The 27,164-nt window shown below is 37.7% G+C and overlaps 2 protein-coding genes across 11 annotated transcripts in view; one reads left to right on the top strand and one right to left on the bottom strand.

The window, feature by feature from the left end:
• Positions 1 to 18,026, bottom strand: part of XRCC4 (X-ray repair cross complementing 4) — a 376,104-nt gene extending 358,078 nt beyond the window's left edge. For 6 of the 10 annotated variants that reach the window (XR_014057555.1, XR_014057556.1, XM_081503924.1 and 3 more), the window contains exon 1: positions 17,822 to 18,026. The gene's annotated coding sequence lies outside the window, so the exon portion shown is untranslated. The remainder of the gene's footprint in view (positions 1 to 17,821) is intronic. The other 4 variants (XR_014057554.1, XM_081503923.1, XM_081503920.1 and 1 more) reach the window with 1 other exon arrangement.
• A 168-nt stretch (positions 18,027 to 18,194) lies between these two features.
• TMEM167A (transmembrane protein 167A) overlaps positions 18,195 to 27,164 on the top strand; it is a 46,836-nt gene continuing 37,866 nt past the window's right edge. The window contains exon 1 of the mRNA XM_081503927.1: positions 18,195 to 18,245. Coding sequence (XP_081360053.1) covers positions 18,243 to 18,245 — 3 coding nt within the window. The 5' untranslated portion in view covers positions 18,195 to 18,242. The remainder of the gene's footprint in view (positions 18,246 to 27,164) is intronic.

Below are 27,164 nucleotides of genomic sequence, written 5' to 3'. Positions count from 1 at the left end.
TTATTGATATTTCTCCCAGCAATCTTGATTCCAGCTTGTGTTTCTTCCAGCCCAGCGTTTCTCATGATGTACTCTGCATGTAAGTTACATAAGCAGGGTGACAATATACAGCTTTGACGTACTCCTTTCCCTATTTGGAACCAGTCTGTTGTTCCATGTACAGTTCTAACTGTTGCTTCCTGACCTGCATACAGGTTTCTCAAGAGACAGGTCAGATGGTCTGGTATTCCCACCTCTTTCAGAATTTTCCACAGTTTATTGCGATCCACATAGTCAAAGGCTTTGGCATAGTCAATGAAGCAGAAATGAATGTTTTTCTGGAAATCTCTTGCTTTTTCAAGTGGAAACAGTGGCTGACTTTATATTTCTGGCCTCCAAAATCACTGCAGATGGTGATTGCAGTCATGAAATTAAAAGACGCTTACTCTTGGAAGTAAATTTATGACCAACCGAGATAGCATATTTAAAAGCAGAGACATTACTTTGCCAACAAAGGTCCATCTAGTCAAGGCTATGGTTTTTCCAGTAATCATGTATGGATGTGAGAGTTGGACTATAAAGAAAGCTGAGTGCTGAAGAATTGATGCTTTTGAACTGTGGTGTTGGAGAAGATTCTTGAGAGTCTCTTGGACTGCAAAGAGATCCAACCAGTCCATCCTAAAGGAGATCAGTCCTGAGTGTTCATTGGAAGGACTGATGTTGAAGCTGAAACTCCAATACTTTGGCCACCTGATGTGAAGAGCTGACTCATTGGAAAAGACCCTGATACTGGGAAAGACTGAGGGGAGGGGGAGAAGGGGATGACAGAGGATGAGATGGTTGGATGGCATCACCGACTCGATGGACATCGGTTTGGGTGGACTCCAGGAGTTGGTGATGGACAGGGAGGCCTGGCATGCTGTGGTTCATGGGGCCGCAAAGAGTCGGACATGACTGAGTGACTGAACTGAACTGAATTGAACTCTGCATAGAAGTTAAATAAGTACAGTGACAATATACAGCCTTGACATACTCCTTTCTCAATTTGAAACCGGTCTGTTGTTTCATGTCAAGTTTTCACTGGTGCTTCTTGACCTGCATACAGATTTCTCAGGTGACAGGTATGGTGGTCTGCTATTCCTATCTCTTTAAGAATTTCCCACAATCTGTTGCGATCCACACAGTCAAAAGTTTTGGCATAGTCAATAAAGCAGAAGTACATATTTTTCCGGAAATCTCTTGCTTTTTCGATGATCCAGCGGATGCTGGCAATCTGATCTCTGGTTCCTCTGCCTTTTCTAAATCCACCATGGACATCTGGAATTTCATGGTTCACGTGAACTTGTTGAAGCCTGTCTTGGAGAATTTTGAGCATTACTTTGCTAGCATATGAGATGAGTGCAATTGTGTTGTAGTTTGAGCATTCTTTGGCATTGCCCTTCTTTGGAATTGGAATGAAAACTGACCTTTTCCAGTTCTGTGGCCACTGCTGAGTTTTCCAAATTTGCTGGCATATTGAGTGCAGCACTTTCACAGCATCATCTTTTAGGATTTGAAATAGCTCAACTGGAATTTTATCACCTCCACTAGCTTTGTTCGTAATAATGCTTCCTAAGGCCCACTTGACTTCACATATCAGGATGTCTGGCTCTAGGTGAGTGATGACACCATCGTGATTATCCGGGTCATGAAGATATTTTGTGTGTAGTTCTTCTGTGTATTCTTGCCACCTCTTCTTAATATCTTCTGCTTCTGTTAGGTCCATACCATTTCTGTCTTTCATTGTGCCTACCTTTGCATGAAATGTTTCCTTGCTTGGTATCTCTAATTTTCTTGAACAGATCTCTAGTCTTTCCCATTCTATTGTTTTCCTCTATTTGTTTGCATTAGTCACTGAGGAAGGCTTTCTTATCTCTCCTTGCTATTCTTTGGAACTCTGCATTCAAATGGTTATATCTTAGGGGAACTGACATCAGATGGGCTCCTCGGGGAAAGTAGCAGAGGATCGTGCCCCCTCACCATCCCTTTGATAAGAACAGTCACTACCCGGGGCTGGGGGCAAGTATATAAGAACGTTAGTCAAGTGAAGCAGGCCCTGGTTGAGCAGGGGACATACAAAGCAAGAGAACAGCCATTTTGAGTGGTCTGATCACACAACAGTCTTTTCTACTTGAAAAATGTGCTGCTCAAAACTGAAATGTAACTAAAAGCACTTGTATGGAAACAAGACAAGACTTGTACTATATTTTTCCCCCACTCACAAATCCACCATTTACTTACAACTATACTCATTTATTGGCCTATTTTCTAATGGCAAAAAAGAGGATGAATTATAAGACTGGGGTACAAATGAGAGTTAACTCCCCCCAAAAAAATCCCTACGACATATCCTCAACTGGTGACACTACCTAATTGAGCCATACAAAAATATTTAGGAACCACATGAAATTGCCAATATTTAACAATTTTTAAGCTATAAAGATGAGATTTTCACATGCTTCAAATAATACTGTTATTATTACAAACAGGACATCATTATTTACCTACTTAATTGGATAATTACATACATATCTTCTTTGCCATAATTGCTGAGTCTAAAACATTTTCAACCACATCTCTGAACATATTTTCGATAATTCTAGTGGAAAGAAGTTTCAAGATAAAAGAAAAGATTCAATTCTGAGTCCCCCTAGGTGATGCATTTTCAAATTGAATGGATAATTTTTATTCCTAAATTTTAAACCAAGACTCGTACATTTTACTTAGAGTGTGAGTCTTAATGTCTGCAAGGGTTCTGCAGGTCAAGTGTAAGCCCATGCACATTCATTGCATGAAGGGTGGGGACGATGGCAAATGGGAAACTACAAGTGAACCTATGAAGATGCAGCCCTGAAATTAAAATTGCTTCTTGCAAGAAAATTATGACAAATCTAGACAGCATATTAAAAAGCAGACATCACTTTGTCAACGAAGGTCCAAATAATCAAAGCTATGGTTTTCCCAGTAGTCATGGACACGGTGTTTATGGTAATAAGCTGACTTAGGGTAGGATCACTAGCCTCAGGATATGGCTGGTCACCAGGAAGACCAAAAGATTAAAGGGTTGGCACTTTCAACCTCAATCCCACCCCACCTCCAGAGAGGAGTGGGGAGCTGGAGATTGAGCTCTATAAAACCTTTGGAACAAAGAAATGGGGCGGGGGGAATGCCACTGGGTTGGTAAACAACTCAAAATACTGGGGAGCAGCTCACCCAGTCAATGCACAGAAGATCTGCACTCTATAACCTTCCAAATCTTGCCCTATGCATTTCTTTCATTTGGTCATTCCTCAGCTATATCCTTCTTACTGAACCAGTAAGTAAAAATAAAGTATTTTCCTGAGTTCTGTAAGCCATTCTAACAAATTATCAATCCTGAGAAGATAATCAATGGGAACCTTCAATTTATTGCACATCAGAAGTATGGGTGACTCAGAACTTGCAACTGGCATCTGAAGTGAGGGCAGTCTTGTGGGACTGAAGCCTTTAACCTATGGAAACTGACACTACCTCCAGGTAGACAGTGTCAGAACTGAATTGAATTGCTGGATACCCAGTTGGTGCTGGAGAATTGGAGAATTGATAAATGGTGGTGGAAAACACACCAATGTTTCAAACAAAACAGCCTTAGTCCAGCTTTATTTAAGGCTACTGGTGTATAACCTCTACTAATTCGGAAACTAATTCTTTTGTCCCCACATTCTTGGAATAGGGAATCTTTACCTAAGAAATCTGATCTTTCCTAATGTCACTGGATAAAGAGGTCCAAGTTGGCCTCTCACAAATAGAGTGACTTTTGAAACATGGCACATCAAGCATAAGCATTTATTTAGATCCTGCCTGACAACAGGTAGTATGATAGGTGTTGGGAAAGATCTGTGAATAAAATAGACATATCCCCTGACTTCATAACATTTATACTCTCATGAAGAAAGAGTCAAATAAACACATGTTACAAAACATTGCAGTAAGAGCCATAAAGAGGTAGAAGAGTTAACTAGGGAACCCTGATTAGACACACCCAGACTGAGAGAGTCATAGGAAGCTTTCTGGAGGAAATGAGATCTAAGACCTAAAGGTGAGTAGGAATTCTGTATCCACCCTTGCAACTGCCCTTTTGCATATGCTATTTACTCTCCTAAAATAAATACCTCGAGTCTATACCTATGAATATCTATCAATCGTTTCAAGGTCTAGGAGCACTGAAAGCAGTTATGATCAGCCTCCAAGGATCTCACTGTCAATCATTTCATTCCTCAACTGGAGGGAAAAGAAAGAAGACATAATATGGGGAGGATATCAGGATCATCATATTCAGAGATTCTGCCAGCTCTTCCTCCTGAGTGAAGAGGCTCTGAGCTGAATTATGCCCACTGAATCACTCAACAGTGAGTTTAGAGTATATATCTATTGACTTTTTGAAATGGAACTTTGGCAGCTTCAGAATTCTAGTACCATTCTGTTGACTTCCTATGTTTGGACCTCTACATTTGAATAAAGTAAGCAATGACGTTAACCTAGATTAAAGTCATTTGTTTTTAAGGTATAAGGATTTTGGAGGCTGTGTTTCTACACCATGTAATGGCAGTATCTGGCAGCCAATACCTGTAGCAGGCAGCAAAAAAATAAGGTTGCACAGCTAAGAAATTGGGCTTCCATAGTGGCTCAGATGGCAAAGAATCTACTTACAATGCAGGAGACCTGGGTTCAATCCCTGGGTTGGGACGATCCCCTGGTGGAGGGCATGGCAACCCACTCCAGTCTTCTTGCCTGGAGAATCCCCATGGATAAAGGAGCCTTGCAGGCTACAGTCATGGGGTCACAAAGAGTTGGATGCAACTGAATGACTAAGCACAGCACAGCTAAGAAATTAATCAGATAAATCAGAATATTAATCAGAAAGATATTTAATCCATTGTCTTTTTCTGACTACAACAGAACATCAATTTTGAAGCTAAATCCTTAAAAAGATTTTGACATAGAAATGAATAAGAAATGTTCATGCCTATAAAATGTAATGAATGTCATCAACAATATTCAAACTACATACAGAATTATCAGTGATGATTTTTCTCATTAGGAAGAAGTCAGAAATATCATATTGCTTAGAAAAAAAAAATAAATACTTATTTTTTTTAAACAAACACTTTCCCCAAAGAATCAACAGAATACTTAGCAACAAATGAAGCTACTTTGTGGAACAGAAGTAAGTTTAATTTTGTGATGAAGAATCTAAAAAGCTGACCTGAAAAGTCATTCAAAGTTAAGTTAGTTTCAGAGTCAGTGTATATGTGTATGCCAAGTCGCTTCAGACATGTCCAAGTTTTTGCAGCCCTGTGGGCTATAGCCTGCTAGAGTCCTCTGTCCAATGGGATTCTTCAGGCAAGAATACTGGAGTGGGTTGCCACGCCCTCTTCCAGGGGATCGCCCAGATCCAGGGATCACATCTGTATCTCTTGTATCTCCTGCATTGGCAGATAGGGCTTTTCACCACTAGTGCTGCCTGAGAAGCTTTCAGAGTCAGTACATAGAATAAAACCAAACTTTCCATTAGGTAGAAATAATGAACTGACATCTATTTGAAGGAAACTAGTTACAAAAATCCACTCTATTACCAGTCAAACATTCATTGAGGAAGCACTATGTACACGCTGTGCTCAATAAGAAACCCAGTAGATTTAAAAAAAAAAAAAAAAAAGCAATGCTGTCTTCCCTCTGAAGGTTTGAATCCAGTTACAAACACAGGACAAAATAGAGTTCTACAAAATTACAACTAAAATACAAAATGGTATATAATTTTGCTAGATGGGAGCTAAAGTACTAATTAAAAAGTAAGGAAGAGATATGTTAATACATGGTAGATAATATAGGAAGTTTCTACACTTTCTGATGTTTAAAAAAAAATTACAGGCCCAAAATAAAAACAAGAGATACTAAGAATATGTTCACATGAAGAAGCCTGTGTTCATAAAATGAAATACCAATAATAAACTGGTAGATTCACTAAAAACAATGATCATATAACCCCAAAGCCTTGAAGATTACTTTTAATTAACAAGTGAAATGTATTTTAGTAAATTCAATTATGCCTGCATGAATACTCCTCTTTGGCCAAGGTACAACAATGCCGAATAAATTAAAGAAACACAAATACCCAAAAAGATACCCACTGTTGTAAATGTTTTTCATTATGAAAAAGGACTTAACCCCAAACTAAAGACAGACACTAAAATAACCAATTTTTCAAAAACAATGTTGTATTAAATACTTTGTATCTTTTAGTAGGATACCTTGTTTGCTCAGAAAACATGGACAAATGATGACCATAACCAATTCTGGAGACTTGCTGTCATTTGGAAATGACTAATTTTTGCTTAAAGCTTGTTAGGAAATTTTCTGTAATAGAGATATCTATTTAACTGATGGCAATAAGAGTCAATCAAGTTAGGATATTTTAGGCCATGAAGATCATAGTTACAGAGTTAAGTGAAAACATTCAGTTCAGGTATATCTGGTTTAATATCTAAGAATGTCTCCAACTCGGGAAAAAATAAAAGAGACTGGTGATAATATGAGAACAAAAACTACTAGATAAACACAGAAAAATTGAGGTACATGTATAACTAATTATTATAATGTATGATACAGATAGAGCTTTCCTAAATCAATCATTTCTCCTAAAAGCTCAAGCTATGGCACTGTCCGTGAGGGAACAAAATGAACTATGCTGGGAACTTAATATATATTGCTGTAATCTTCAGAACCATTCTAAAATAAGAAAACTGAAATTCAGCAAGGAGTAGTAAAGATAGAAGTGCATTCAAAAACAAATCTATCCAACATACTGCCTAAAGGTTAAGTCTCCACCCTAGACAGCCTCTTTATAAGTCTCATACTTATCTTACTTCTTGGCTGTCAGCCTCTCTCTGAATTTTCTCCCTTTATAACTATCAAGGTACTGAACTGTTTATTCTTAACCTATGAACAGGTTATCACAATATATTAACACAACTCTAAATCATCAGCTGATATGTAACTCAAAATATTCCATGTACAGACTCCAAAAGTAGAGGCAAAGTTTTTTATACAAACTTATTATACCTTCTCCACAAATAACTGCTTTATTTTAGATTATTCTAACAACAAAGAATTTTCACAGTAAAGAGTCAATCCTTCTACTAATGAGAACTCATAAAATTCTAAAGGAAAACATTCTTCGGGAAAATATGTATGGCTCAAAACAAGAACTCCTAACATCACTTGTTTTAAAATTAAAGAAATGAAGAGTTACTAAGTAATGACAACTGTACGGCCAGTAAACATGTCTGTGTCTGTGTGTGTGTGTGTATTCTCAATATTCTGACTTCTCTTATTTCCTAATACAAGTTCTGTCTTCAAGCCAAACTTACTGTACTTTGGGATATAACCAAAAAAGAACTCATAACCCACTGGCTTAACCAAAACAAAAAAGAACTCATAACCCATTGGTTTCCTTGCTAAAAGCTTTTAATCTCTACACAGCTGCTGCTGCTGCTGCTGCTAAGTCGCTTCAGTCATGTCCGACTCTGTGCGACCCCATAGATGGCTGATGGCTCCCCCGTCCCTGGGATTGTTGTGCTAGAAAATGGGAATTCATTATTCTCTCTTCTTTTACATATGTTTGATATTTCCCATAATAAAATGTGTAAAAAGAAAAATGCTTTCAATAAGTGTTCTTTGACCATCAGGACAATTGTTTGTTACAGGATACTTTTGTAAAAGGAAAAAGTCATCTATTAGAAATACATTCTTAAATATATAATCAATACTTCAAAATTTAGGAGCCTAACTAAATAAGTATTAAACTCACTACTGGTCACAGCAAATGCTTCTATCTGATAAACATTATACCAGAGACACTGGTGCATAATGAATTGGTAAATTTATTATACAACAATGAATCAAATATATTAATACTAAAGATAAATTGTTTGAATAATCGATTGAAAAGCGATTATTCAAAAGAAAATTCAGATGGTGATTGCAGCCATGAAATTAAAAAACGCTTGCTCCTTGGAAGGAAAGTTATGACCGACCTAGATAGCATATTAAATAGCAGAGACATTACTTTGCCAACAAAGGTCCGTCTAGTCAAGGCTATGGGTTTTTCAGTAATCATGTATGGATGTGAGAGTTGGACGGTGAAGAAAACTGAGCACCGAAGAATTGATGCTTTTGAACTGTGGTGTTGGAGAAGACTCTTGAGAGTCCCTTGGACTGCAAGGAGATCCAACCAGTCCATCCTAAAGGAGATCAGTCCTGGGTGTTCATTGGAAGGACTAATGTTGAAGCTGAAACTCCAATACTCTGGCCACCTCATGCGAAGAGTTGACTCATTGGAAAAGACCCTAATGCTGGGAAGGATTGGGGGCAGGAGGAGAAGGGGACGACAGAGGATGAGATGGTTGGATGGCATCACTGACTGGATGGACATGAGTTTGGGTGGACTCAGGGAGTTGGTGGTGGACAGGGAGCCCTGGCGTGCTATGATTCATGGGGTCGCAAAGAGTTGGACACAACTGAGCGACTGAATGAACTGAACTGAAGGCTAAAATTTTTTTGAATAATCAGTTGAAAAGCTGATAATCAAAATAGTTAAAATTGTTTCAATATTTATTAGCTATACACTAATAATTTGGTCTTAAGGCCAAAATGTGTAAAAAATTGAAAAAATATTCAATATATGAGCCACCTTATATGTATATTCAAAGACTGCATAGAATATCCACAATAAAGAAACCAGAAGTAATATTCGTACTGAAACTTTCCAAAATTTTTCATCCTATGACACATCATTAGACTCATGACATCACAATTTTTTTATCTAACCAATATGAGTCAAATACCTATTATAGTTCCTGGCGCATAATCAATAAGCGATTCTAACTCAAATGTCCGAATTCATTTAATCTATACCAATTTGAATGACATTAGTTTACACTGATACTTTTCTTCTTCATTTCCAACTGAAGGGTTCTGTATTGTTAGCTATAACTAAACATTTGTCAGAAAATGCCATCAGTGTCTGGTCCATGCCCTACCCAATTCAGGTTAAAAGTGTTCATTTACCCAACATTTAGAGAGAATTCAGTGGTTTGCATTACTCAATACAGACACCCTACTCATAGCAACAAAACCTTGAGTGCCACACACCCCCGCCTCCACTGTTCTCATCCACAGGCTATGAGCAAGTTGACTTTGATCCCAAGTTGCAGTAGAATATATATCTGGGTTAAACCAACATTACATTTTAATCTCCAGTAACTGATTCAAAGATGAGTACATGATTCAAGTTAGGACAACTAAAACCTGTAAGGCTCAATGTCAAGACTTTTATTTGCATCTAAAGCAGAGAGTTTCTTCTCTCCTGGATTTGATGTTATCAGGCTGTAAAACTGGAGCTGTTCAGAACAAAACGAAGAAAGCAGAAAGTAGAACTGAGGGGTAGCCAGCAGCTCAGATCTGATTCTGACAGCTACAGAATCTAGATCTAATTGTGAATGTTTTAGGTATGAGGCCAAGAAATTCCTTTTTGCTTAAGCTATCTTGTATCAGGGTTTGGAATCAGACATTTCAAGATGAATCCTCACTGTTACTCATTGGTTATGTGGATCTCAATTATCTTGAAGTATGTTCAAAATAAGTTGTAAGTAAGCAAATGTATATATTCCATCAATGGTGTGTGTACCACACTTTGGGAAACACTCTATTAAACTCATAATATTCAACACCAAATAGGAAGTTTTACATTTTCAACCTAATATGTTTCCATTCTTATCAAATCTAAAGAACATGTCATTTCAAAAACACTGGAACTTTGTTGTCACCACAGAATAAATAACCAGTAACAGGTGGTTTAAAAAGACAGTTGGTAAATATTTGTATAAGACACTTATGATTCTAGAAAAACAATCATAATCTGTCTATTCAAAACAAAAGTTCAAGTCTTGGTTACATGGCAAAAAATGTTTCCCAAGTTTTAAAAATCACTAACAATTCTAATGTTTTCTTCTAAAAACTCAACATCGCATCTCAAAATAATGGCAATACCTCTCTGAAAGAGGTATCCAGTCAATTTAAATTTTAAAATGAGTTTTTCACTTCTATCTTTAATATACTGAAAACAGATTAAAAGTCTTTAATGAACCTCTAAGCAAATTTGTTTTTCCATGTTTATCAAGTTGTTTATAGAAACAACTTGACCATTCAGGTATGACCTAAATCAAATCCCTTATGACTATACAGTGGAAGAGAGAAATAGATTTAAGGGACTAGATCTGATAGACAGAGTGCCTGATGGACTATAGACAGAGGTTCATGACACTGTACAGGAGACAGGAATCAAGACCATCCCCAAAAAAAGGAAATGCAAAAAAGCAAAATGTCTGTCTGAGGAGGCCTTACAAATAGCTATGAAAAGAAGAGAAGCCAAAAGCAAAGGAGAAAAGGAAAGATACAACCATCTGAATGCAGAGTTCCAAAGAATAGCAAGGAGAGATAAGAAAGCCTTCCTCAGCGATCAGTGCAAAGAAATAGAGGAAAGCAATAGAATGGGAAAGACTAGAGATCTCTTCAAGAAAATTAGAGATACCAAGGGAATATTTCATGCAAAGATAGGCTCAATAAAGGAAAGAAATGGTATGGACCTAACAGAAGCAGAAGATATTAAGAGGTGGCAAGAATACACAGAAGAACTGTACAAAAAAGATCTTCATGACCTAGATAATCACAATGGTGTGATCACTCACACTCACCTAGAGCCAGACATCCAGGCCTCCCTGTCCATCAGCAACGCCTGAGTCCACCCAAACCCATGTCCATCGAGTCGGTGATGTCATCCAACCATCTCATCTTCTGTCATCCCCTTCTCCTCCTGCCCTCAATCTTTCCCAGCATCAGGGTCTTTTCAAATGAGTCAGCTCTTCGCATCAGGTGGCCAAAGGATTGGAGTTTCAGCTTCAACATTAGTCCTTCCAATGAACATTCAGGACTGATCTCCTTTAGGATAGACTGGTTGGATCTCCTTGCAGTCCAAGGGACTCTCAAGAGTCTTCTCCAACACCACAGTTCAAAAGCATCAATTTTTCGGCGCTCAGCTTTCTTTATAGTCCAACTATACATGACTACTCACTCCATACATGACTACTGGGAAAACCATAGCCTTGACTAGACAGACCTTTGTTGGCAAAGTAATGTCTCTGCTTTTTAATATGCTATCTAGGTCGGTCATAACTTTCCCTCCAAGGAGTAAGTGTCTTTTAATTTCATGGCTGCAATCACCATCTGCAGTGATTTTGGAGCCCCCAAAAACAAGGTCTGCCACTGTTTCCCCATCTATTTCCCATGAAGTGATGGGAACAGATGCCATGATTTTTGTTTGGCTTGGGCTTTAAGCCAACTTTTTCACTCTCCTCTTTCACTTTCATCAAGAGGCTCTTTAGTTCTTCACTTTCTGCCATAAGGGTGGTGTCATCCGCATATCTGAGGTTATTGATATTTCCCCCGGCAATCTTGATTCCATTTGTGCTTCATCCAGCCCAGCGTTCTCATGATGTACTCTGCATAGAAGTTAAATAAGTAGGGTGACGATATACAGCCTTGACGTACTCCTTTACCTATTTGGAACCAGTCTGTTGTTCCCTGTCCAGTTCTAACTGTTGCTTCCTGACCTGCATACAGGTTTCTCAAGAGGCAGGTCAGGTGGTCTGGTATTCCCATCTCTTTCAGAATTTTCCACAGTTTATTGTGATCCACACAGTCAAAGGCTTCGGCACAGTCGATAAAGCAGAAATAGATGTTTTTCTGGAACTCTCTTTCTTTTTCGATGATCCAGTGGATGTTCACAATATGATCTCTGGTTCCTCTGCCTTTTCTAAATCCAGCTTGAACATGTGGAAGTTCACAGTTCATATACTGTTAAAGCCTGATTGGAGAATTTTGAGCATTACTTTGCTAGCATGTGAGATGAGCGCAATTGTGTTGTAGTTTGAGCATTCTTTGGCATTGCCTTTCTTTGGAATTGGAATGAAAACTGACCTTTTCCAGTCCTGTGGCCAATGCTGAGTTTTCCAAATTTGCTGACATATTGAGTGCAGCACTTTCACAGCATCATCTTTTAGGATTTGAAATAGCTCAACTAGAATTCCATCATTCCACTAGCTTTGTTTGTAGTGATGCTTCCTAAGGCCCACTTGACTTCACATTCTAGATGTCTGGCTCTAGGTGAGTGATCACACCATCGTGATTATCTGAGTCATGAAGATCTTTTTTGTACAGTTCTTCTGTGTATTCTTGCCACCTCTTCTTAATATCTTCTGCTTCTGTTAGGTCCATATCATTTCTGTCCTTTATTGAGCCCACCTTTGCTGGAAATGTTACCTTGGTATCTCTAAGTTTCTTCAGGATATCTCTAGTCTTCCCCATTCTATTATTTTCCTCTATTTCTTTGCACTGATCACTGAAGAAGGCTTTCTTATCTCTCCTTGCTATTCTTTGGAACTCTGCATTCAAATGGGTATATCTTCCCTTTTCTCCTTGGCCTTTGGTTTCTCTTTTCACAGCTATTTGTAAGGCCTCCTTGGAGAGCCATTTGCTTCTTTGCATCTTTTTATTGGGGATGGACTTGCTCCCTGTCTCCTGTACAATGTCACAAACCTCCATGACATTATACTGTAATGTAATAGAAACATTACAATATGGTAACACGATTAATGTATAGAAGCTATCAATCTTTGCTATCAGAAATGAGAAATGATGAGAGGACCAGTCCCAATAGCCATTGTGCATGCTTTTCTAGTACTATTTGGACTATTATTATTCTATGAATGCTAAGTTTAACCTTCTAGAAGTCTGTAAAACAGATGGAAGGTTGTTTGTGTGATTCCAGTGACTTGATATAAAGGTTTCAAGCAACTATTTTTCATTAAATACTCTTGTTAAGTTACAGTGATTCTCACATGGAAATTAACAGTGGTGATCTGTGATACTCAAACCAAATATATTTACCTTAGTCGCTGATTACCATATACATTTTCTTCTGAGACATAGTTGCCATATAATAATCAGAATAAATTTCCTCATTACAGTTAAACTTCAGAAATTTGTATTTTCTCTACTGCTAAATTCTCAGAGCACAAACTTTTGGTTCCCAAAAGTAATATGATTGAGCCAACTTCTATAAGAAAAATGCTCTAAATGAAGAAGTCAGTTCCTAAGTACAATATTAAGGCAAGATTTTTTTAATTAAATTTAGAGATGAGTATCATAGCACAACTAATTTACAAAATTATAAATTGCAACCAACCATGCTGTACTTTATAAAAAAAATACTTAAGTCAAACCCACATATGGAACTATATTAATACACTATATTATACAAGCATCCACCTACAAATTACCAAAAAAGAATCAATAAATTTTTTAAATTTAACATTTGAAGTGCCTTAAAGTTTAGACAGATGTTATCCTATTTTCTCTGAGATTTTCTCTGAGCAGCTGTTCATTTGGACATGTTCCTTATTTATTGATATACTGTTTCCAATACTAGGGTCATATTTCCTAAACAGGAACTTGGCAACTTCCAGATTTTATGGTAAATATTGACATGTCTCAGCACGTCAATATTTATACTATCAGGACACTTTGATGAGTCTTCAACAATGGCCACATATTATGTCTTGGCAGCCACTTGTTCCTGTTCCAATTGAGAAAGATCTTTCTTTATTCAATAAAATTCTCATTAACTCTTCTTACAAAATTACAATTAAGCTAATAGCATCTTCTCACACAAAGACCAGATTTAAGTCCTTGCTTATTTTAACATTTTGGTCACTGCTGCAGGGTTAGCAAAGCTCAGAGAAACAAGGCACAAATTCAGAAGTGTACTCCAAGTAATACTTGTTTTGACTCTTAATTCTAAGCCTAATCATTATTTTCACTCCTATTGCTAAGGGTGAAAGCTGCTGAAGCTTTTTCAGAATTTATAGAATTAAATTATTTCCCTTTTCGTTAGTCCTAAAAGCAAGACAAATTTACAAAAGACTGGTTTACAGACTGTAAAAATGATGATGATATTCAGAGAGCAGTTAAAATCCAGAATGCCTGCCATAAAAGGTAGTTGGAAAGTCTGGCTCATTTTTTAGAATTAAACAATGTTTTATATGCAAAATTAGTGCACTTAATTTTTGTGCCAAGTATCAGAAATCATGTTAACAAACTAACCATTATCAACTCAATCTTAAGAGCAAACTCCCATATCACTAGGAGAAAATCTTTGCAATATCTTGTAAATACCCTGGGATTTCCCAGTGGCCCAAAGGCAAAAGTTGAATTTAAAGCTATTGGCAATACTGGTATCTAACAAAAGCATGAATGCTTCATCAACCATTTGGAATTCTAACATGGTTTTTTCTTTTGGGCAACAAAAGTCTCAATGGTGTTTTTCTTCTATAAAGAGCCCAATTTCATCAATATTAAAAATTTGCTGACTATAACAACACTCTGTTCACTAATTTCAGCCATTGCTTTAGAAAAAGTCACCGCTCACTTTCTCATCAGTACTGGCAGCTTCACAAAGGAGAAGGAGCATATTGTCCAGAGCAATAAAACACATTAACTAAAAACCTCCTGCTAGTATAAGAAGAACTATCTTGAAGACAGTCACCTTTTTCCTTGAAAACGAGGTATTGCAAATAAAGCATTAACTTACACCTCATAAAACTCAGATTGAAATCAAAACTCCTAGCTGAGTAACTTTGGTCATGCCATTAATGCATTAAAATAGTCACTGACTACATCCTTTGTACCAGGCTTTAAACATCTCAAAGATGAGTAAGACATATTCCCAGCTATCTGGTGAGAGAGAAACACCCAAAGAGGATTATTATGCAAACTTGTAAAGTACAGAGGCAAGATGGGAGCTCCTTTGAAAAGTAGCACATTAACCAGTCTGAAATTTCAGAAGAAACTTTCTTGAGTTATATCTGATATAAAATTTAGAAGGTGGAAAAGGTTTAGGAGTGGAAGGGAAAAAGATAAGAAAACACATTCCAGGCAGAAGAAGCTGCATGAGCAAAGGCTTGGAGGCAAGAAATAGCATGATAAACAGAAATGAAAATTCAGTTTCACACTCACTGACACTAACAAGAGCATTTGGGGAAAGCATAGGCACTATGTTGAAGGGATCTCAAGAGAGAAGAGTAAAAGAGATGGAACTTGGAGCACAGAAAACTCTTGAAGGGACTCTTGCTCAGAAGAACAAATAAATGGCGTTGGAAACAGAGGAAGGCTAAAAGAAGTACTTCTTAAGGTGAAAAAAATAACACACAAGTCAATCAAAAGTTTTGTGGGTCTCAATCTAAGAGCCACGAGGAAAGAGAAGTTTTAAAAAAGGAGGAAAAACAGGACAATGGTGAACACTAGATAAGAAAGAACTTCAACCTCTGACTATGGAGATTAGTTGAGGATCAAAGAAAACAATAAATTAAGTAAAACTATTATTTTTTACTATATGTGAATATCATTGAATGAGAAAAAAGAAGTCAGATAAAAGGAAATGATCAACACCATCAATACTAAAGACAATTAAAAAAACAAGGGAGAAAGCGGACTGGTGGTATAAAAGCAGTACCAATTCAATCTTTTTAATCTTTTAATTTAAAAAACCATTCACTGAATGCCTAACATGCAAGTCAACTGGCCGTCCTTCATTATCCCTCCCTTTAAAAGGTTTTTATTTTAGTGAACAAAGAAAGCCAGGCACAAAATAGGCAAGCCTATAGAGTGCTTGAAAGTGCAAGTCGCTTAGTCGTGTCCAACTCTTTGCGACCCCATGGACTATACAGTTCATGGAATATTCTAGGCCAGAATACTGGAGTAGTGGGTAGCTGTTCCCTTCTCCACGGGATCTCCCCAACCCAGGGATCGAACCGAGGTCTCCCACATTGCAGGCAGATTCTTTACCAGCTGAGCTACCAGGGAATCCCATTGAGTGTTTAGTGCAGGTCAAATACCTGACAATACTAGGGAGGTCCATGCATTTTTTGCACAGAAAAACACAAATATGTACTATTTTTACATATAATTCTACTGAACCTAAGAAATCAAAGTTGAAAATACTCTTCTAGATGAAGGAGAGACAAAAATTTTTGAAGAAGAAAATTATAAGAATCAGATTTCACTTTTAGTGAGTAAGAAAATGATCCAAGATAGTCTGAAACAAGATTCCATAACACAGTTGCCAGAAAAGAGACTTTTGAAATAGCAATGTAAGATGGTACTTAAATTAGTTCACTGGCAGTGAAGCCAAGAGCAGGGAGTTTATGTGCTTAATGACCATATATCTCAATTACCACCTCCTTAGAGATCTTGCCAAGAGATCGTGTCAGATTAACTTTGTTGTGTTACATGAAAAACTTTATATATAAATGTATGTTCAGTCTTATCTATTGCTATTTGGGTTCCTCTATGGGTAGCTTTAAAATAACTGGCACTGTTCTTCCCTATTTTGAAGCTGAAGTACATAAGAGCCCATGGTCTAAAATTAATTAAAATTCATAAGTACAGTAAATCAACTGTGATTTTTAACAACTTCAATTTCCTGTTGCACTTCAGCTATTACATATAACCCTCAAGTGTCCATGTAAATGAAGACAATCTACATGACAGCAAGATGTCTGCAGACACATTTACTACTTTAAAAGCCAAGCTTGATGAGTTGCACAACATAATTTCCATAACCAAGCCAAGATTATTTAATTCGAATGGCAAGACTTAAAAAATATATTGTAAAGCAATCACAAGACAAAGCATTACAGCTTGCTTTTTGACAAGACAAGGGTACAGTATATTTTTATATATTTCTTATTCCCCTCTTCCCCATGCCCATTAAATTTCTGGAAGGAACAGGCCATCTTTAACCCTCTGCAGCAGTCTCATGATGCTATGAATAAAAGCTTAGTTAAGTACTTGCTAAATTTGTGTACTTAACCAACTCTTGACAATTCAGTAGATTCAAACAAAAAGTTAGTAATGGTTTAAAAAAAAGAAAAGAAAAAAACTTGGTGGGCAGTAGCCAACAATACAATCACAGATAGTAGAAACCCAAATATTCTAATCACTGTGTTGCCCTAAATATAGAAGGGTCTCATAGTTTAGCCAAGAACAAACAGCACATAAATCAACGCATTATATGAGCTTCCTTTCCTGTTTCTCTCAATTCCACTTTAAGTCAAAGTATTCAAAAACTGATAACATTCTAAAAAGAATCTGAGGAGAGGGAATAGAACCTCATCTAATGGGATTGTTAAAACTAGAGAAAGCTAAATAATAATACTGATTAAAAGAAAAAGTTGGTATATGTCTTGCAGGTGGACCATTTCTCTAAAGCACCTAATCAATTACTGAACTCAGGAAAGGCAGCTCCTTTCCATTTGTTCCCACAGAAAGTTCTTTCCTGATTCCAACGGGCACCTTTCAGCCTCAGATCCAACCCACTGATAATCTACAAAACTCTGGGAATTAGAAGAGAGAATGCCAATGTTAGAAAAATGATCAAACACCTTCTGAACACAACCCTCTGAATTCAAGTGTCCCCCTAGTCCCACAGCTTTACAGGGCATTTCAAAGGCGCTTTACACAAAGAATCCCGCAGGTGCAAAGGGAGAAACTGAAAAGGGAGCCCAGGAGAGGCACGACCCTCCTGAGGGTAAAGCCAGAGAACTCAGGTGTTCCCGAGAGTTTACAAACAGAAGGGCCAGAAGCTTACACATCGAGGGGAGTCCAAGCCGGAAAAAATTTGAGCGCTGAGGAGTTCTAGAGAAGTAAAGAAAAATAATAATAATAACTGGACCACCGACTACTATTAAGAGTCAGTCGCCACTTCCGGACCCTACCTGTCAGTAATTCCACTTCCGGCCTCCTCCAAAAGGCCCGCTACCACAGGCGGACATCCAGCAGCCAATGAGAGTGTCAGCTACTTCCGCGGGGGCTGAATGACGTCATTTAAGTCCCGTCCTTTCCGGTAGAGAGGAGCCTATCGTAGAGTCCGAGACCCGCGCCTCAGGAGGAGGTACCCTGACAGGCCCAATAAGACCGCGGGAAGGGGAAAGAAAGGCAAGCCGGCCGTGCACGCCTCTTCCGCCCTGGGCCCGGAAGGGTGATGTGGCTGGGGCTTCGCTGGCCTCACTATGGTAAGAACCGGGGCTTTGGGGTCGCTCCTGAGCTTTGTGCAGGGGCTGCGGGCCTGTACTAGTGTTGGAGGGTTGGGTGGCAGTCCCCGGCCGGGGAACCCTGTCACTAACTTGATTCTCCCCGGGCTCAGAGGGAGACATGTGGCCCCTGCACGTCCAAACTGGGACAACCAGAGCCGGCAGCCCAAGAAAGAACCTCAGGGCCGCAGAGCCCCTCCTCACACGCAGAGGCTACTTTTCTGCCTTGTTTCAAAGAAATGCGCTGGTTTGGCTTAACCCGTCGTTACTTACTCTTTGTGGTCATTTTCAGGCTTTAGAGCTGCCGGGTTTCCGCGCTTGTTTTGCGGTTTGTTATCTCGTTGCGGGCCTAAGCCAGGTGTTTCATTGTTGTCAAATAAACCCCAGACGCCCGACCTTAATTTTCACCTGTTGAATTAATTGGCCTTTTAGGTCTCTCCAGCTCCACTCTCTCAACTCTAAAGATGCTATTTTATAAGCTGTGTTTTAATGATTGGAGTTGTCTGTGGAGGTGGCTTTTCTAGAAGCTTACTGTGCTTGGAGTGGTGTCTGGCCTCGGGCCTTCCTCCCCTTCCATACATTATTAAGGTTTCCTGTGTTATTTTGTCTTATTGGAGATTCCTTTAGTCGTTTGCGCCTCTTAGAGAAGCTTGAAATAAGCCACAGAAGTTCACAAGAGAAATGCTTACTTCTCCAAGCTGAGAAAAATACATAAAACCAACATGGACAGAGGACAGATGAAATAATCAGTAATAATAGCAAAGATCTCCCAAGCTATGTCTGCAGGCATTTCACCTTTGTCACGGTAAATGCTAACAGCCTCTACACCAGGCCCTCACCATGAATTTATGAGGTCTATGTGCCAGATGCTGCATTTATGAGGAAAAGATTTGTGCCTTTTATTATAGTATCAAAAGCAGCCATGACAAAAGCTTTTCTACAGTGAAAAGTTGCTGAGCTTGTGTTCCCAGAAGTTCCTGCAGAATCCCATACAGCACAAAACCCTTAGACATTTAATCGAAAACTCATTAATTGTTTGCTTTATGGCAGCTACTTTGGTTATAGCTGGGGCATAAGTCACAGTCTCTTCCCTGCAGAAGTTTACAATGTATGGAAGGGATGACATTTTACTGGCAGGTTATTCCTTCCTTGGTCGAAGATACTCTCCAGCTCCTTTTTTGAGCTATCACGTGAAAGGACACAAGTGGATAGACTTGTGTCCTGGGTGAGCCATTATTTAACTTAGAAAATGTGGTTCATTTTGCAATCCAAAAAGAGTGGCAAGACTATTACTCTTAATTCTTCCATATATCCTCCTTGAGGCTGAAATTGGATTATTTTACTCATAGTACAGGCAGAGATAGATTCTTCTTTTTGTCATCTTTTTGTCTTATGTTCTATTTAGAAGCAAGACATATACCGTTTAAGATTAACAGTATTTGAACCATCTGGCCATACTGGTTTATTCAGAGTGACAATAATAGCTCTCATTTATTAGCATTTGCTGTGTGCCAGGGTGCATTTGAAAAATCAACTTAAAAGCTTTGTCTCATTTCGAAACTTCTGAATAGATGTTTACAGGCAAAGGAAGTCAGGCATATCAAAAGTCTTCATGCTGTTGTTAATGAAAAGAACATAACTGAAAATCAAATATGTCTTAGTGATTTGTTGCTCTCAGATATAATATGCCAATCAGATGTGGATGGAAAATAGAAATAACTGCCAGGTAATTAATTTTTCATTCCTGCTCTGTTCCTGTGAGCTTCAGATGTCAGCATTTCAGGAAAAGTACATTGTAGTTGGAAGAGTTACACAGTGAGGTTTCTTTTTGAGTTTGTACCTAAACTTGGTATATTTGCAAGGTAGCCCAGTGATAATGAGATGGTTAGATAGCACCACTGATTCCATGGACATGAATTTGAGCAAACTCGGGGAGATAGCAAAGGACAAGGAAGCCTGGCGTGCTGCAGCTCAGAGACGTGACTTAGTGACTGAACAACAACCAGTGATTATGACTTATATCTGAATTACTGTATTTTAATCCATTTTTCTTTTTAGAAAGAACCATTCAGTTTTTAATATCCTCCTTCCAATGCATTCTTTTTTTTTTTTCATAATTTTATGTATTTATTTATGCCTGTGCTGGGTTTTTGTTGCTGTGAGTGAGGGCTACCCTCTAGTTAAGATGTGCGAGCTTCTCATTGCAGTATCTCATTGCAGGGCATGAGCTCTAGCTGCACGGGCTTCAGTAGTTGCAGCTCCTGGACTCTATAGCACGAGTTCAGTAGTTGTGGCGCTGACTTTCATAGTTGTTCTGTGGCATATGGGATATTCTCAGATCAAGGATTGAGAACCTGTGTCTCCTGCATTAGCAGGCAGATTCTTTATCACTGAGCCACCAGGGAAGCCCCCAATGAATCCATGTTTTAAAATGCATTTCAAGGCCATTAAATGTTTATCAGCAATAATAATTTAAAACTATCAGAGCATAAGCAGTATAATAATTATATCATTTATGAATTAATACTTTTAAAGACTCCAGAAACCCTAGTTTTCCCTAACTTAAAGTTCTTCAAGATTCATCTCTAGTTTCATTTCTTCCAAAGAAGCCTTCCCTGTACCTTAAGTTTTCTTCTGCTCCCTTTAGGTGTTTATTTGGACATCTATAGTCCAGTCCATGTATATGCCACCAGTGTCCCTCTTGTGTAGAAAACAGCAGTAAGATATTGCTTATAATTCTCCCTTCTCTAGGCAGAGTTCTTAAAGTAGAGACTAGGTCTTTTAATCTCTACATCACAGTGTCAGAGTTAGTACTTAAATGAATGAGTGTCTGGATATACAAAGTCATGTAAAACATGCTCCTTGTATTCAAGGACTTTACAGTCCAATGGGGGAGAGTATTAAATAAGTAAATTTTATGTGTCATCTGCTAGGACATAGAGAGACAATGTGTGTGGTAGAAAGAACATGAGCTTGAGACTAAACCAAACGGAGTCACAATCATTCCCAGCTACCATCCTTTACTTGATCAACCTGAGGAAGTTTATCTTCATTTCTTCCTCTGTTGATGTGTTAAGTGACTTACAGATATTCTCATTTAATGTTCACAAACCCTACAGAGTAGGACCTATTTATTGCCCATATTTTATAATTAAATTGAGTACCAGAGAAAGGGTGTGAAATAGTTTATTTAATAGTTTATTTCCTCTTGTAGCTGAGAAATTTTTTAGGAACGGAGAAAATAATTGTCACTGGGAACTGCTGGAGGACATCATCAAGGAGATAACACTTTGACCTGTGTATAAGGAGTGACTGAGGATTAAAGGAGGAGTCATTAGCTAGAGCTGGGAAAACATTCTCTAGCCTTTAGATAGATAAAGGATGAGGTAGTTAAGGACACAAAGAACATGAAGTTGAATAGTTGCCTGGGGAGTGCAGGAAATTGAAGTTAATCAGTGAAGAGATGAGACTAGAAAGCTTGAGGACAGATCTTGAAGTCTTTTCAAGGCCTTTATATTTTGATGTTTATGTACCTAATAAACACTTTGAGCAAGGAAAAAAATGGAGTGCACTTTAGAAAACCAACTGGTAACAATGTGGAGGATATATTTACATGTTGTTGTTTAGTCTATAAGTCATATCTGACTCTTTGTGACCCGATGGACTCCAGCACACTGGGCTTCTCTGTCCTTCACTATCTCCCAGAGTTTGCTCAAACTCATGTCCATTGGGTCACTGATGCCATCCAACCATCTCATCCTTTGTCGCCCCCTTCTCCTCTTGCTGTCAAGCTTTCCCAGCACCTGGGTCTTTTCCAGTGAGTTGGCTCGTCTCATCAGGTGGCCAGAGTATTGAAGCGTTGGCATCAGTCCTTCCAACAAATATTCAGGGTTCATTTCCTTTAGTATTGACTGGTTTGATCTCCTTGCTGTTCAAGGGACTCTCAAGAGTCTTCTCCAACACCACAATTGAAAAGCATCAATTCTTCGGCCCTCTGTCTTCCTTAGGGTCCAACTCGCACATCTTTAGATGACTACTGGAAAAACCGTAGCTTTGACTATACAAAACTTTATTGGCTAAGTGATGTCTTTGCCTTTTAATACACTGTCTAGTTTTGTCATTGCTTTTCTTCCAAGGAGCTGGCATCTTTTAATTTTGTCATCCACTGTGATTTTGGAACCCGAGAACATAAAATCTCACTGTTTCCATTGTTTTCCCATCTGTTTGCCATGAAGTGATGGGACTGGATACCATGATCTTAGTTTTTTGAATATTGTGTTTTAAGCCAGCTTTTTCACTCTCTTCCCTTTCTGCCATTAGATTAGTATTATCTCCATATCTGAGGTTGTTGATATTTCTCCTGGTAGTCGTGATTCCAGCTTGGTATTCACCCAGCCTAGCATTTTACATTGTACTCTGCATATAAGTTAAATAAGCAGGATGACAATAGACACCCTTGTCATACTCCTTTTTCAATTTTGAACAAGCCCTTTGTTCCATTTTTAGTTCTAACTGTTGCTTCTTGACCTGCATACAGATTTCTCAGGAGGCAGGTAAGGTGGTCTGGTATTCCCATTTTTTTGAATATTTTTCCAGTTTGTCATGATCTACACAAAGGCTTTAGCATAGGCAATGAAGCAGAATTTGATTCAGACTACTTTCTCTTATCATTTATCAAGGACATGTGAAGCATTTACATCAGTTTTCTTAAGTCTACTGTTTGTCATAGTTACACGCATGCTTCCTCTTGGTAAGACCTGTGACACTTTTGTTGCTTCATATTTAGATGTGAGATGTCTATAAAATAGCTCAAAATAAGCAGCACGAATAGAACAAATAAACTGTAGGTCCTATTGACAATGATATGAAAATAGGCGCAAATGACCACCAATGTTGCCAGTGGAGAACAGAGTTAAAGTGAAAAAGAAGATGTTAATATTCCTGTATGTTATTAGAAATATTTTCTATCATATAAGACTTAATCTTGAGGAAATGGGATGTTGTATGTGTTTGCACATTCACATACTGTCTTACATTTATCTGGGTATTTCCATGTTTTTCATTTTAAGAGATAATAGTGGTGCATATGAATTTACAATAGAAACTAGTTAGGAAATGCTGACCTGACCTAGATTTGTAAATGATAAAATGCTGACCTACTTTTCCAGTGCTGTATAATTTCTATCACAATTAGGTCAGAAATATCATTTCTGGGTTTCATTTCACTTACAGAGAAGGATCAAGAACTTCAGTTTTGCATGAAAACAATAGATATTGAAATTAGTAAAACAGTGTTTGAGTTTTAAAAATTAAGTTTGATTCTCAGTTAAACTGTAAAAATTAATATGTCAGTAAAAATATATTCCCCATATAGGAGGCAGTCAACATTTGAAGCTCCCAGACAGTGTTATGCATAAAGAAGGCCCTTAATCAATAGACTGGCTAAATAATTTGTGTTGATAATCCTAAAAATAAATAAGCTCCATGGAACTCAAGAGATCCAGGGCTAATGAATATACTGGAGGCTTAGCCAAAGTCTTTTCTGCAGAATAAGTACAGTTAGCAAGCAACCAGTTATTTAGCAGTCTTGGACAGAGCACTGTTTAGCATATTAATATGTGTATTTCTTTAGCTTTTCTCATTGTTTCTTGCTTTGTACTATTCTAATGCCTGAATCTTTTCCACTTTTTACTTCTGTTCCTAATGTTTTGGGTTTTTTTGGTATTTGTTTCTTTTAACTTAGAAGTATTTTTATTTATGTATCTAAAAACAAAACTCTTATGTTGAAGTCTTGCCCTTATATCCATACTTATTTTTAACATTCAGGAATGACTCTGAAAATAACAAATTATATCTTTATGGATAAAATGATAGAAATTGAACATGAAATAAATCCTCCTAACTTTTCAAATCAACTTGAGAATAGAGAATTTTAAAGAGACATGTCAACATTAGAGGTTAATTTCATTTTGGACACTAACCTTTGCATTGACCAGTCTATCCTTTATTGATGAACAGTTCAATCTAATGTGACCAAATGAAAGTGGGTTATTTTTATTATTTCAGTGGCCTAATAAATTGCCATCTACTTCAGAGTAATTATGCAAAGTGACTGATCCATCAAGTTTATTTGCTTCTAGTTTGATAAATTAATTTAGTGCAGTGATTTGAAGCACATCAGAAGCTCTGGTTAGCTGTGAGTAGTATGATCTAGAATATGAACGGATAGTAAAAAGGGGCCTTTGAGAAAAAAAGAAGTTGAGATATTCATTGCCAATTTTAGAAGGACAAGCACAACTCTGATAATAATCGACAGTGTGGGACTCCTGTATTCCAGGACCCCAAAGGTTACCGTTCTGATTGTATCTGAGGTTGTGCTCCAGAAGTTGCTACAGGCAGCCCTGAGTCTAGGGAATGTTACTGGATACCTCTTTATAAAAAGGAATTGTTTGTAGGTGTGGTGGACAGAATGCACTTCTCCCCAACTCCCTTTAAAAAAAAAAAATGTGAATATGTTGTCTTATTTGACACAAGGGACTTTGCATGTGTGATTAACAGTTTTGGAATGGGAAGATTATTTCTTGAATTATGGGGAGTCAGGGCAGTTTAATCACAAGGATCATTGTGAGAGGGAGGCAAGAGGGTCATAATCACAAAAGAAGTTGTCAAGGTCAGAGTGATGAGTGGCTGACTAAGCCAAGGAATCAGGCAGCCTTTAGAAACTTGAAAAGGCAAGAAAAACAGATTATTTCCTCAAGCTGCCAGAAGGAGCAAGCTCTGTTGTATTTTGTAACTCCTTAGTTCCAGTGTGTGTTATTTAATGTTTAACAGTGAGCTGAATTTATTAAACTGAATAGTGTGCCATTGTATAACTCCCTGGCATTGTCACAGGGTGTCCTTGATGAAAATTAGATAAACCTTATATTTGAGGGTCTAGAACTTTCTGCCAGCCAGTTTGCCTGCTGCCTCAGGCATCCCGAACTCTTGAGGATATCTCTTACAAATTAAGTGGACTCAGAAGAACACACACTGTCCCATATGCAAGCACCTCAAGGATGACTGCTCAATAGAACTTCTCTGAATTCCGGTTAGTGATAAAAGATTTGGATGCTGAAAAGAAATTACCTCAGACCTTTATTTTACCCTATAGCCCCGGCCCTTAGCACAAACATATGTTTCTTCATTCTGAATTTTGCAAAATATCATTGATAAGTAAATATCAATGCAAAGCAGTGTGTGGAGGTTTCTCTTAAATAGTTAAGACATTCAGCAGTCTAATCTACATTTTTTTAATAACGTGCATTGTTAATTTGGAATCTAAGTATGCTCTTGCATTTGGTAAAATGTTTATTATTTGCAGTTGTGTTCACGTTCCTGTTCATTCAGTATTTTTTCAATTGACTACTGTGTACTATTTTATTTAGTAAGCACAGGAGATTGATAAGAACCTCCATAAAATAGAGGAAAGAGTTATAGGGCAATCTGGTGGGAGACAGGTATGTGTGTAAGATGTAAATATACAAAGATCCAGCCTCTGCTTCATGTGGAGAGTGGGCCCAGGCACAGGGAAGACTTCACAGAGATGACTCTTGAGACCAGAAGGTTGAAAAAAATATATAACATGTACAAAAACACTGTACCTTGAAAAATGCGTGATTTAAAGGATCTGAAAAAAAAAGAACACAGTAAGTGAATTATACTTCCCTTTTCACCTTTTCTTATCATCTTTCCCTCTATTTTGTGATTAAATATGCTTGCTTTCTTCTTAGCATCCTCCCTTCCCTTCAGTAACATTTTCCTATTGAAAACCTCAATTACTTTTCTACAGAACAGTAACATCTGTTTCCTTTAACTCTGAGACTAAAGTTTTGTATCAGCTGACAACAGATGCTAAGCATTAAGAGGAGTGCTTAGGTAGGCTAGGCAGTGGTGGACCAACGTCTGTGAGTTTGAAACACTCTTGACCAGAGTCTAAGTACATCTAAAAGACTTTACCACCTAAGATTATTTGTTTAAATTTTGGGGTCTATAAAATCCCAGGAACAAAGTTGTATGTAGCATGAATAGTACATACTAGACACACTAATGTATGTATACACACCCCACTTCTTTAATAATAGTATGTTTTTAAGTGCCTCTTAAAAATCTTTTATAATAAAAAATTTAAACATGTAAGGTAGAAAGAAGAGTATAGTGAAGCCACATATACTCAACATTTTATCAACTCCACACCTCCCACTACACACACACTGGGTTAGTTAGAAACCAATCCCAGACATATCATTTAAGTACAGTTCTTTAACAAGACATTCAGGGAATAAAGTATAGATTGCAAAATCATGAATTTAGATAATGTTAGAACTGCTATTTTGTTTTTAAAATGTATGTCCTATTCTCTTTCATTTATAACCACTGTATGCCTTACTTAACTCATGTATAAAATTAGGATATTAATAACATCCACATCAAATATGAGGATGAATAAGATCATCCAAAACAAGAATTTAGTGAATATCAGTGAATTCTTGTTGTTAGCTATTAACAGGAAAGGAACCATGCTATGTACTTTCTTTTTAATTTTTATTTTACATTGGGGTGTAGTTGATTTACAATGTTGTGTTAATTTCAGGTGTACAGCAAAGTGATTAAGGCACATTTTCCATTCTTTTGCAGATACTTTTTTTGTAGGATATTAGGTAGAGTTCCTTGTACTAAACAGTAGGTCTTTGTTGATTATTTTATGTTTATGTTATTCCTAAGCTCCTAAATTATCCCTTGCCCCAATCTTTCCCCTTTGATAGCCATAAGTTTGTTCTCAAAGTTGGTAAATCAGCTTCTGATTTGTAAGTTCCTTTGTATCATTTTTTTACATTCCACATACAAGTGATATCATACAGTGTT

Source organism: Giraffa tippelskirchi, chromosome 6 (genome assembly GCF_054371585.1).
Source record: "Giraffa tippelskirchi isolate mGirTip1 chromosome 6, T2T-mGirTip1v1.2.pri, whole genome shotgun sequence".
Classification (NCBI taxonomy): Eukaryota; Metazoa; Chordata; class Mammalia; order Artiodactyla; family Giraffidae; genus Giraffa; species Giraffa tippelskirchi.
The sequence above is the reverse complement of the archived record's forward strand: the minus strand, read 5'-3'. Positions and strand labels throughout refer to the sequence as shown.